An 11,992-nucleotide genomic window follows, 5' to 3' on the forward strand; every position below is an offset into this window, starting at 1 on the left:
TAAACCTACGCAATAACGAACATCAATGAAAATTCAACGCGAAGTAGGTTAATAGCGATATACTAATATACTAATTACATGAGATATACTAATATACTATACTAATAATGTATTTTTTCATATTTTTCGGTTATCCGTTTTTTCAGTTGTCCAACCAACCCCAGTCCCCAATTCAGTTGGATAATCGATGCTGTAATGTAATATAAATTTAATATATCTTCACTATTGATTAACAACTTTTCATCAATTTACAAAAATAAATGTTTCATTATTTTCCATTTCAAGCTCTATTTATACGAAATTTCAGAAGCTATTTACTTAGAAAGGTTTTATGGATGTATTCAACTGTTTTAATCAATAATCAGTTTATACAACAACTAATTTCTGAAATCCAAGAAATATCTTTTTATTTATTAAGTTAATTTTAAAATTAACTTAATAAATAATAATTTTAAAATTAAATTATCAGTTTCATTTGAATTATTTTAAAATATTTGTTTCAGTCTGCAGGCAAATATAAATTGATATATAATCTTTTAATACAGTTAAGTTTCAAGATATAAATTGTAAGAAAGATTTAAATGTTTTTAATTACAATTCAGATTAATTGAAATAATGTTAAAAAGATAATTAATGAAATAAAATTGAAAGTTGATATAATCAAATAATGTAAGCATATAAATCACATCATTTATAAGTATCAATTATTATATCTATAATTTTAAATTTAATTAACATACTTGTTCAAACTTCCAACCATCTGACATGGTGGATACCATTTGAGTAAGTTCATTTTCACGGCATTGTAATACTCTGTATACATGTTTCTTAGAATCCTAAAACAAAATAAATATAAAACTTTGTTTATCAAATTTTCAACTAATATTTATTATAAATTATATTTCACAATTATCATAGTAAAGCTAAAATGCAATAATTAAAATAAAATCTAGTAACTAAGTATGAATTATCTTAAATATCAAAAGCTTATAATGATTATTATTACATATTTTTTAATATAACATTAAAAGGTATATGTTTATGCAAAACCTATAAGCTTTTGCACATTTAATTTGACTGCTAGTAAACTTTAAGCAGGTTTCATGTTCATAATTTTTGCAGTGTAAGTTTGAAATTTTTAGATATTTTTTCTTTCATAGATATATACACTCTTATAATAAAATTAAGTACATAGATTCAACATTAACACCAATAGGCCATTATTATTTAATTTTACCATTCTATTTTTCTGTAATTCTCAGTTGGGAACTATTTGTTACTGACATGCTGTAACATGTTTATTCATAGCAATAGTATGAGTATCTGTTATATTCAGTGCATCTCAGATGTTGAGCAGGAGTTGCAAACTGGCAGCTTATGGGCAGGTTACAGTCCGTTAAGGCTTCATAGTTGGTACACGACCTTAATGATTTATTTCCTAAAAATTAATGTTTTCTAACATCTTGTGGTGATTAAAACAGAAAAAAAATTCAAACGTCTGTTTACATAAGTTGTAAAGGCCTGGCAACAAAACGGTCTTTGTTACAGCCGTTTTCAAAATTATAGTATATTTTGGTTTACCAAATAATATTGAATACGACCCGCATCTGATATAATGTATTTGACTGGCTCTTTGCTGTGTTTGAGTTTGAAACTCCTGTGAGTTTGCACACATCTCCTATTGCCCAGTCTATAATAGCTTGCTATCCTATTCCCAAGCAATTATTTGAAAATATAGGGCAGAAAACTCTCACTGTATTGAAATAATAAAAAAACTTTGTTTTGAGAACTGCATCCAAACATTTAAATAAATGAAGATGACTAGAAACTGCCTAAAAACATATACTTCTATATACATATTCTGGAGCAGATTTTAGATTGTGAATAAATGCTCTGATCTGTCTCTCAAAGAAAGTCCACTTCTCATCTAAATTCAGTTTCTATGATCTATTTTATTGAGTTCAGTTTGATTGTTTTTATTTGTATCTTCCAAACAAAAATTAATTTTTGAAAGTATAATTGATTAAGATAATTTTTATCTTAATAAAGAAGGTTCAAATTCCAAAAAGGAGGCAAGAAAAAAAAAATATACAGAAATTAACTTCTTAGGTTAAAACTGTTTTTGAACAATATTCCTCACAACTTTCATTATCTTTTTGTTTGCAATAAATATGATAGAAACTTCTATAATACTATACATACATATACTGTTATATATAAAAGACAAAAAAAAAATAGTTAATTCTGGAAACCAAATTAAATTTTATTCAGAAACATTTTTGTTCTTTTATAAGAACATCATCAGCTGTGGAAATTATCAAGTACATTAGAATGAAAGAATGAATACAGTTAAAAGAGAGAACATTCCTATATTTGAACTTTTTCAAAATTAAAATTATGGGAAGTTATAATTATACAAAAAATTAATAAAATAAAGTAAAATCAGAATAAATTAAAACAAAAAAATAATCAAACTGATTGCAATGTTAAATGCAGACTGGTGGCCAACCACCCACACTATGTGACCTTCAACAAACACACCTCCACTTATTGATGCTGCTTCTAGATATAGTTGGAAAGTACTTTTTGAACAAAGAAATTTAATTTTGTTTCCAGAATTAAGCATTTTTCACCATCTTTGTGAATGGTGCCAAATTCAAATGTTATTTTTGTTGAGAAAAATATATAAAAATTCTATTTTTTTTTATATATTTTTAATTTTGCTATTGTTCCACAATTTCAATCAAGAGTACTATAAATGCTTGCTTTAATTAAGTGTTATAAGAAGAAATAACACAAAACAGTGTTCTGTTCTTAAAGTACGAACAAGCTTTTCAAGCAGAATTAGACTTTAAAATTATTCATGTAATGATTTTACCTTAGAGTAAACTTTATTTATCATTTATATTAAGAAATGAGTATCCAAATATTACTTTTGGAATTTTATATTTAACAATAAATCACCAACTTCCAATTATGTAGGATTCATCTGAATTTATAAATGTTAATTATTTTCACTTAGTTTGAATATACTGTATTCAAAAAATATGAAACTAAATTAAATTAAATTTAATAATACTAAATATAAGTTTTAGTTATTCTTTATTTTGATATATTGTTTGAAACTCTTTTACATATATCTTGTATGCTAATAAGTTCTGATGTAAAATTTACTTTAGTTTTTTGTGCCTTTGACACATGCATCATTTAAATTTTCATACACATTCCATTTGCTATTCAAATTTCTTTTGAATTCTATGTAAGGTAAGTTATAGTCTTTGTTCTGTTAGCTTTGAAGAAACCACAAAAAAATGTGAGACAATTTTGTAGCTTTTTCTTCAAAAGAATAAGGAAATCTGAAATTAATTAGAAATCTTTACCAATGCCAAAGAAAGTTGGCCTTATTAATGAACATCTTAAGACAAACTGTTCATCTAGCACTGAAAAAGAACCTCTTTTTACCAAATGTTGGTACAGCCTCAAAAGAAGAAAAGGCTTATTTGTTGTTGTTGTCTTTTGCACATTACAAGGATGTAAAAATGTTCTTTTCACATATAAAAAAAATTTTTTATTGTAAAGGAAAATTTAACAAGCAAAATGACTGTGTCCATGCCAAATCAGTGAAAGATATTCCCCAAATGTCAAGAAGTCTCAAACAGACTATCATCCTAGATATGTGATGGTCTGTCTGGACAGGGATTAGTTGACAAGGAAAAGCAAAACTTCATTTTTTTATCAGCAGAGGTTAAAATGAGTGCCAGGAACTACATAAGAGATTCTCTAAGCAGTGATAGAACTCTGTTCAAAAATCATACTTGGAATTTCAGCAAGACTCAGCTCCAGCTCCCAATGCCAAAACCAAACAGGATTGATTAAAAGAAAAAGTTCTAGATTTCATTTCAAAGGAAGAATGGCCTATCACAGGGGTGGCCAACCTTTTGCATACCATGCGCCAATTTTTTGATAGACGAGTTCAGATGCGCAGTGGCGTACCGTGGGTGTTAGCCGCCCGGGGCGGAGAAAAATTTCGGCCACCCTTTAATCAGGTATTTCAATTTAAAAGATCAAAATTCAGTTGTGTGAAAAAAAAATTAATAAAAAATGCGGTGGTGGTGTAGTTACCCGTACAAAATAGTCCCATTTGACATTAGTGGCATACACGATTGCGAATGTATCGTGAATCGTAGAAGCAAAAAAAAAAAAGAAAAAAAAAAAAGAAAAAAAAAAAAAAAAAAAGGTCAACAGGTGTAGCAGTCCAACCGACTCGTGGACTGTCCGGACGGTAGCACTGTCATTTAGACGCCTATGCACTGATCGAAAATAAACATACATGCATACACTGTAATTTACTATGTGGAGAACACTCATTTTATCTGTAAAGTTGATTGCAACGAATTGTGCAACAAATGAACTTGCCAAGACAGACTATAAAAAATTAATTTTCTATGTAATATTCTTAATTGCAAAGAAGCCAAATCTGGCAATGTTGCTCAGAACTGACTAAAGCGCCACTTGTAATCGTCCAATGCGCCAAGTTTGGCGCATGCGCCACGGTTTGGCCACCCCTGGCCTATCACATCATCTGATCTGAACCCATTAGATTCAGATAATCAAAGTTTGAGCTGAAAGTCTGTGCTAAATCCTGCACAACTGTTGAGGTTCTGAAAAAATCCTATCTGTAAGAATTAGCTACTTTTTCTTTGAAAAGCATCTATACTGCCATAGAAGAGTTGAAACCATGAATGAAAACCTGAATCAATGCTTGTGAGGAGACCTTGAACATTAGAAATGGAAGTTATCTATCTTAAGAACAAATAATAACAACTCAAAGCCCGAGAAATATACAATAAATCACCAAACGATCGCCTTAATATCGGGCTATAATATGACTAATTAAATGATTAGTATAAAGTAATTTGACATTAGAGGTAGACGTTAGGCACCATCTCTTAAGTAAATTAATAATTATAATTAAATAAATAAATTATTAAATAAATTTAGAACCTTCTGGAATAAAAGAACTGGCCCAGGACTAGGCTTGAACCCGCAACCTCTGCTTGCCATGCGGTGCACTTGCCAGTTACGCCACTCGGACCCGAGCGAGTCTTCGCTTCCAGAAGTATATTAGATTAGATATAACCTTACTTGGTTAAATACATCACAACTGGGGACGACTTCATCACCCACGACCCCAACGGCACTCAGCCAGTTAACGTAATACCCGGCAAGGTATATATATATATATAAATAATAACAACTCAAAGCCCAAGAAATATACAATAAATCACCAAACAATCGCCTTAATATTGGGCTATAATATGGCTAATTAAATGATTAGTATAAAGTAATTTGACATTAGAGGTAGATTTTATACTAATCGTTTAATTAGCCATATTAATTACTTTATACTAATCATTTAATTAGCCATATTATAGCCCAATATTAAGGCGATTGTTTGGTGATTTATTGTATATTTCTTGGGCTTTGAGTTGTTATTATTTATATATATATATATACCTTGCCGGGTATTACGTTAACTGGCTGAGTGCCGTTGGGGTCGTGGGTGATGAAGTCGTCCCCAGTCAGTGATGTATTTAACCAAGTAAAGTTATATTTAATCTAATATACTTCTGGAAGCGAAGACTCGCTCGGGGTCTTGGTGGCATAACTGGCAAGCGCACAGCACTGCAAGCGGAGGTTGCAGGTTCAAGCCCCGTCCCAGGCCAGTTCTTTTATTCCAGAAGGTTCTAAATTTATTTAATAATTTATTTATTTAATTTGTAATTATTAATTTACTTAAGAGATGGCACCTAACATCTACCTCTAATGTCAAATTACTTTATACTAATCATTTAATTAGCCATATTATAGCCCGATATTAAGGCGATCATTTGGTGATTTATCTTAAGAACTTTAACAATAGAAATCTGTAAAATTAAAAAAAAATTAGCTTTTTTGTTTATTATTTATATTTCTGTTTGTTGCCATAGCAACAATTTCAAATAATTATTAGAATAAGTTTTCCATTATCAATTTTATTAAAGTAACTGCTCTATTGCTTTAAACAATGAATGAAATAGACTGTCAAAAAGCAATTGTTGACAAAATGGCTGGAAAATCAAGACATTTCATAGCAAAACAGCTATAATTTTCCTGAAGTATGATAGATGGAGTGTTAAATAAACATTGTAAGACATTTTCTATTTCTCAAAAGCCAGGTTCCAGTGGAAATTATGGTGCTTGTAGCTACAATTCAACCAGAAGATCAATCATTTCCAAAAATTTCAATATGTCAGTGAGAGATGTTGCAAAAAAAAAAAAAAAAAAAAACCTGACACTAAATGAACAACAGTTCAAAGGGCTAAGCAGTGTGCAAGTATGAGATCATATAAAAAACAAAAAATACCTGAAGTGACTGAAAAACAAAAGATGGTAATTAAAACTAGAGTTCAAAAATTGTATCCTTTAATTGGCAAAAAGATTGCTTGTTTGATTTTAGATGATGAAACATACATGAAAGCTGACTTCTCAACACTTCCAGGCTCTTGCTATTATACAGTGTTAGAAGTTCTTCCAGAATCTCAAACATCAATTAGTGTCAAAAAGTTTGCCTCAAAATATCTGGCATGGCAAGCAATTTCCCTTCACGGATTGAAAAGTTTGTCATTTGTGACAAAAGGAAATATCAGGACTGAAATTTATATTAATAAATGTTTAAAATACTTTGTTTTTGACAGATTTGGCAACAATACACAATGCAAAATCCACAGTAAGTTGGCTGGAACAATGTGGAGTCAATTTTGCACTTAGAAACATGAATCCACCAAATGTACCACAATGCTGACCAACAGAAATATTTTGGTCTCTTGTAAAAAAGTAAACTAAAAACAAAAACAAAAAAAAATTAGAACAAACAGCAAAAAACATTAACTATTTTTCTCTGAAGTGGAAAGTTAATTTTTGATACACCCACATATTAGCCCAAACTTAGCTTGATAATTTCAGCAATTAGATATTTGGTTTAATATATATATTTCATACATTTTTATCAGAAAATTATTAATAAATAATTTTAAATTAGTGAGATATAAAAACTTTATATGAACTAATTTACTTTTGTCATTTTGGCATTTCTCTCTAGGATTCTTTCTTTAACTAGTTTAATCAGATCTGTTATATTGTAAAACTCAGCTTCTTCTAATACTCCTATATAAAAATAACTAAAATTTAATAACTAAAATAAAAAAGATAGGATTATAATAATGTTTTATGTAAAACCATTACTTACCTTCTTCTGCAAGATCTTTATTAATTATTAATTTACCATGGCGAAGATAATTTAGTATAGGACCAAAATAAGTTGGATCTCGATCTATTAAATAAGCACCAGTATCATCCTGTACAAAAATATTTAAATTTATAACATGCTATGTATGACACTTATAAAATTTTATTTATAAATAACTAAATTAATAATATAGTGATACCCCGAACTTACGCGATAGGTGGGACCGAGCGATAACCATGTAAGTCGAATTCGCGTAAGTCGGGGTATAATTTTCTCAATGTGTGTAAAACCCAAGTCGGATGTATGTAAGCTAATAAATGTTCTCGTTAATCTTATCTCGTCTTTCGATTCATTAGCAGTTAGAAGAAATCACCACATAGAGTCTCTCGAGTCTCCGTAGATATAACAAACACAGAAATGAACAACACAAAATAAATTGTGGCTATGTGTCGATTCCGCGTGACACGTCTGAACATGTAAGCCGAACAATAGTGTGGGGGGGATTGAGTAATCGAGAGCTGCTTGGCGCTCAAACAAAAGACAAATCGACTAGATTTGAAAATCGCGTAACTCCAGGTTCACGTAAGTCGAGGTATTACTGTATACAATTTAAAAAATTGATAATTATGATATTTGCATTTTTTTATTTGATAAAAAAAAGTAAATAAATTCAATGTTGAAATAGTTATTGATTTAGCACTAATAATTTTTTACTTAGTCAAATATACTAAAAAAATCAATGGTTTGATTCAAGTTCTGAGAATTACTATATCATTTAACAGCTGTAATCAATTTATTTGTTGTTCTTTTTTAATACTGAAAATTTCATTAGCAAAAAAATAAAATATGGGAGCTCCCATACTTATAAATGTTCAACTTACAAACAATTTGACAATGTCTAAAATTTTGTGTGAATTCTGAAGTTCTCTTGCTGGTTGTGGGATGGTATTGAAATCAATCTTCAGCCAGTAATAAATAAAAAATTTTTGATAAATAATTAATGTGGATTTATTTCTATTGTGTATAATCATGTTTTATTTTTGTGTGGATTCTGACATTCCATCACCACTGATGATGTGACATTGAAGTTGGTAATGCTGGAGTAACAGCATTTTTACTTTTGTTTGCAAATTTTTATAAACATGATTAGCACTTCAAAAATGTGTCCAAAACATAACAATAAATCTAAAATTGTAGATAAATGCAAGGAATGTGGCTCTATTACTATGAAAACTAAAGTAGACATTATAAAACTAAGTGTGTTAGGTGAAAAAAACTGCATTTGAAATAGTGATGAGACAATTAATTGAAATCAAGAAAGTCTTATCATAGTTTCAAATTCTTAAAACAATTCTTTCACATTTAGTAAGAAAATTAATTATTTGTTTTGATCAAAGATTAAAATTTTCTATAATTACATTATTAATAATTAATTACCAGTTTATTGGAAACTTTCATGTTGACAAAGCAGAGCAAATTAACGTCCCATAAATGAGATGATGTCTGTCATGGCAGATTTTTCTTACATGTAGTCAGAGTGACGAGAGAATGCACTTAGTCAGTGCTAACTGCCCCATTTTAAGGGATAAGGTGACATTAGAGTTTCCATCTGACCAGCATTGAGCTAACTTGACAGGCAATCTGTATTCAGTATATCTACATTTATATCTATAAAAATATCAAAAGCAAAATGTTCCTTTGCCTGAAACTGAAACTAACACTTCACAAAGTGCTATAAATACTCAACTCTGACTGCCTGGATGAAATATAACCAAATCAATCAAGACGGACAACAAATATTTTACCCACACTTTCCAAAATATTATGTTTATAATAAAAACAAAAACAATATGGATATCTGGAATATCTGGATATATATATGCTTGTAGCTACAATTCAACCAGAAGATCAATCATTTCCAAAAATTTCAATATGTCAGTGAGAGATGTTGCAAAAAAAAAAAAAAAAAAAAAAAAAAAAAAAAAAAAAAAAAAAAAAAAAAAAAAAAAAAAAAAAAAAAAAAAAAAAAAAAAAAAAAAAAAAAAAAAAAAAAAAAAAAAAAAAAAAAAAAAAAAAAAAAAAAAAAAAAAAAAAAAAAAAAAAAAAAAAAAAAAAAAAAAAAAAAAAAAAAAAAAAAAAAAAAAAAAAAAAAAAAAAAAAAAAAAAAAAAAAAAAAAAAAAAAAAAAAAAAAAAAAAAAAAAAAAAAAAAAAAAAAAAAAAAAAAAAAAAAAAAAAAAAAAAAAAAAAAAAAAAAAAAAAAAAAAAAAAAAAAAAAAAAAAAAAAAAAAAAAAAAAAAAAAAAAAAAAAAAAAAAAAAAAAAAAAAAAAAAAAAAAAAAAAAAAAAAAAAAAAAAAAAAAAAAAAAAAAAAAAAAAAAAAAAAAAAAAAAAAAAAAAAAAAAAAAAAAAAAAAAAAAAAAAAAAAAAAAAAAAAAAAAAAAAAAAAAAAAAAAAAAAAAAAAAAAAAAAAAAAAAAAAAAAAAAAAAAAAAAAAAAAAAAAAAAAAAAAAAAAAAAAAAAAAAAAAAAAAAAAAAAAAAAAAAAAAAAAAAAAAAAAAAAAAAAAAAAAAAAAAAAAAAAAAAAAAAAAAAAAAAAAAAAAAAAAAAAAAAAAAAAAAAAAAAAAAAAAAAAAAAAAAAAAAAAAAAAAAAAAAAAAAAAAAAAAAAAAAAAAAAAAAAAAAAAAAAAAAAAAAAAAAAAAAAAAAAAAAAAAAAAAAAAAAAAAAAAAAAAAAAAAAAAAAAAAAAAAAAAAAAAAAAAAAAAAAAAAAAAAAAAAAAAAAAAAAAAAAAAAAAAANGATAATTATTCTACGAGTCGATGCATATATATATATATTTTTTATTATTATTTATTTAATTTGCATTAATTTTCCCTGAATTTTTTGAACCCTTAAATACAATTTTTAAAAAATTAATTGCAACTCTTTACTTTCCTAGCTGTTATACATAACTATGGTGACTGGTCAACAAATGACCTCCCAGGATTTTTACATTTTTGATCTTGGCGAACCTTGAAACATCAAGAAATGAAAAAATAAAATTTGAGGGTTTTTTTATATATATGGATGTTTGTGTGTGTGGGGGGGCACAATTTTGTTCACCCTCTTTGAAGCTTAATAACTCCTGTACTTTATTTTGAAATTTTCTGAAATTTTGCACGGAGATTTGTGTATTAGGGAAATTCAAGCTATGAAAATTTGGAGGTTAAAGGTCAACAGAATGGGAAAATAAAGGGAGTCGTATCATATCTTTTTTGAGTAAGGTCTGACTTAACGACAATTTTACTCATTATCAAAATTTACAATTTTTATAAAACCAATCCCTAACCTCAAAATTATGTTTTTTGTCATTTTATAATAATTAAAAATATAAAAAGTTCTTTTTAATAAAATATCATAACAGATGATGCCACCAAATGTTGCTGGGAAAGTTAAACAACTTATTCCTAGATTTTTTCTTTTGTCATATAACTATAGAAGTTGCTTAAGTGTTATTTTGCACAAAAGATAATCAAATTTAAATTTATTTAATTTTTTTTAGTAATTTCATTAATTTTTGTTTTATAAATTTGCCTGCCTTTTAAAAATTTTAATTATAAGTGAGTTAACACTGAACTATTGAGAGCTACCTAGTTTCAAATCAAAGGTCAGCAGTTGGCAAAAATATTTAAGCGTCAACAAAATAGTTTGAAATATAAATGAATTGAAATTCAATCAAATGAGCAATTATTTATTGTGACATTGTCACAATGTCAGATTGCATTTTTTAATCGTATTTTTTAAATTTATTTAATTTAATTTAAAATACATGCTTTCCACCTCAAATTAGTAGTCTCTTGTCCCTGTACATCTTACTTTTCCTGTTAGCAACAGGGCTTTGCTGGTCATCTATCTAACTCCTTTCAGGAAAAATTTTTAAATTGAAATAGCATGACTTCCAGTTTGCATCAAAAGTTCGTATATATTTAATTGGGGCTTCCTGTTCATAGCTTTTCTATATCTGGTCTTGACTTTCATTTATCTAACTCTATTCTTGAGATTAAGGAGAGACAGATAGAAAGACAACAGCGGGAATTTATAGGTCTACAATTTTTTCAAATTGCAATCCAAAAAATATTATATAAAACTTGCTTGTGCTAAGTTTACTGCCATTTTGAGTTTAAAAAATAGATTTTTAAGATGAGTCAGTCTAGAAATTCAGGGTTAAAGTGAATGAATTCAAAAATTGGTTAACTCGTGCTGATGATGATATTTGTTCGACTCATTGCATCATTTGTTGAACCTCATTTAGTGTTAAATACAATAGAATTAAAGTATTTATGAACCATGCCAATTGCAAGAAGCATAAAAGAAGACGCGCATCTTCTCATTTACTTTCCCCATCTCCTCAGTCATTGCACCTGAGTCATCGCTTTGGCCAACGAAGCAATTCCCAAATATGGCAACCCTAGATGACATGAATTTATTTTGCAGTACACTATTTTTATTTTTTATTTTATTTTTCAAAAGACACTGTGGCCAGGTTGGCCTTTTACAAGCATCTTAACAGTTAATCAAAACAAACAAACAAACAAACAAAAATCAGGACGCGAGCTGAGAAAGAAAAATTAATTAACAACAAATAACGTTGAGTCTTAACCTTTTTTCCATTTTTTTACATTTTTTCTGAAGATTTCATAACTCGATATATTACGTAAATCGTCGC

The 11,992-nt window shown here is 27.3% G+C and overlaps 1 protein-coding gene across 2 annotated transcripts in view; it reads right to left on the reverse strand.

Annotated features, from left to right (window-relative positions):
- The window catches only part of LOC111628986 (BTB/POZ domain-containing protein KCTD5-like), a 33,969-nt gene that overhangs the window by 7,020 nt on the left and 14,957 nt on the right, over positions 1-11,992 (reverse strand). For both annotated transcript variants that reach the window (XM_023372846.1, XM_023372845.1), the window contains exons 2-4: positions 7,289-7,397; positions 7,115-7,206; positions 741-836 (exon numbers count right to left, since the gene is read on the reverse strand). In XM_023372846.1, the coding sequence (XP_023228614.1) occupies positions 741-836; positions 7,115-7,206; positions 7,289-7,397 (297 nt within the window). The remainder of the gene's footprint in view (positions 1-740; positions 837-7,114; positions 7,207-7,288; positions 7,398-11,992) is intronic.

This window comes from Centruroides sculpturatus, unplaced genomic scaffold (genome assembly GCF_000671375.1).
Source record: "Centruroides sculpturatus isolate CEXI.00-Female unplaced genomic scaffold, Cexi_2.0 scaffold246, whole genome shotgun sequence".
In the NCBI taxonomy this organism is placed as follows: domain Eukaryota; kingdom Metazoa; phylum Arthropoda; class Arachnida; order Scorpiones; family Buthidae; genus Centruroides; species Centruroides sculpturatus.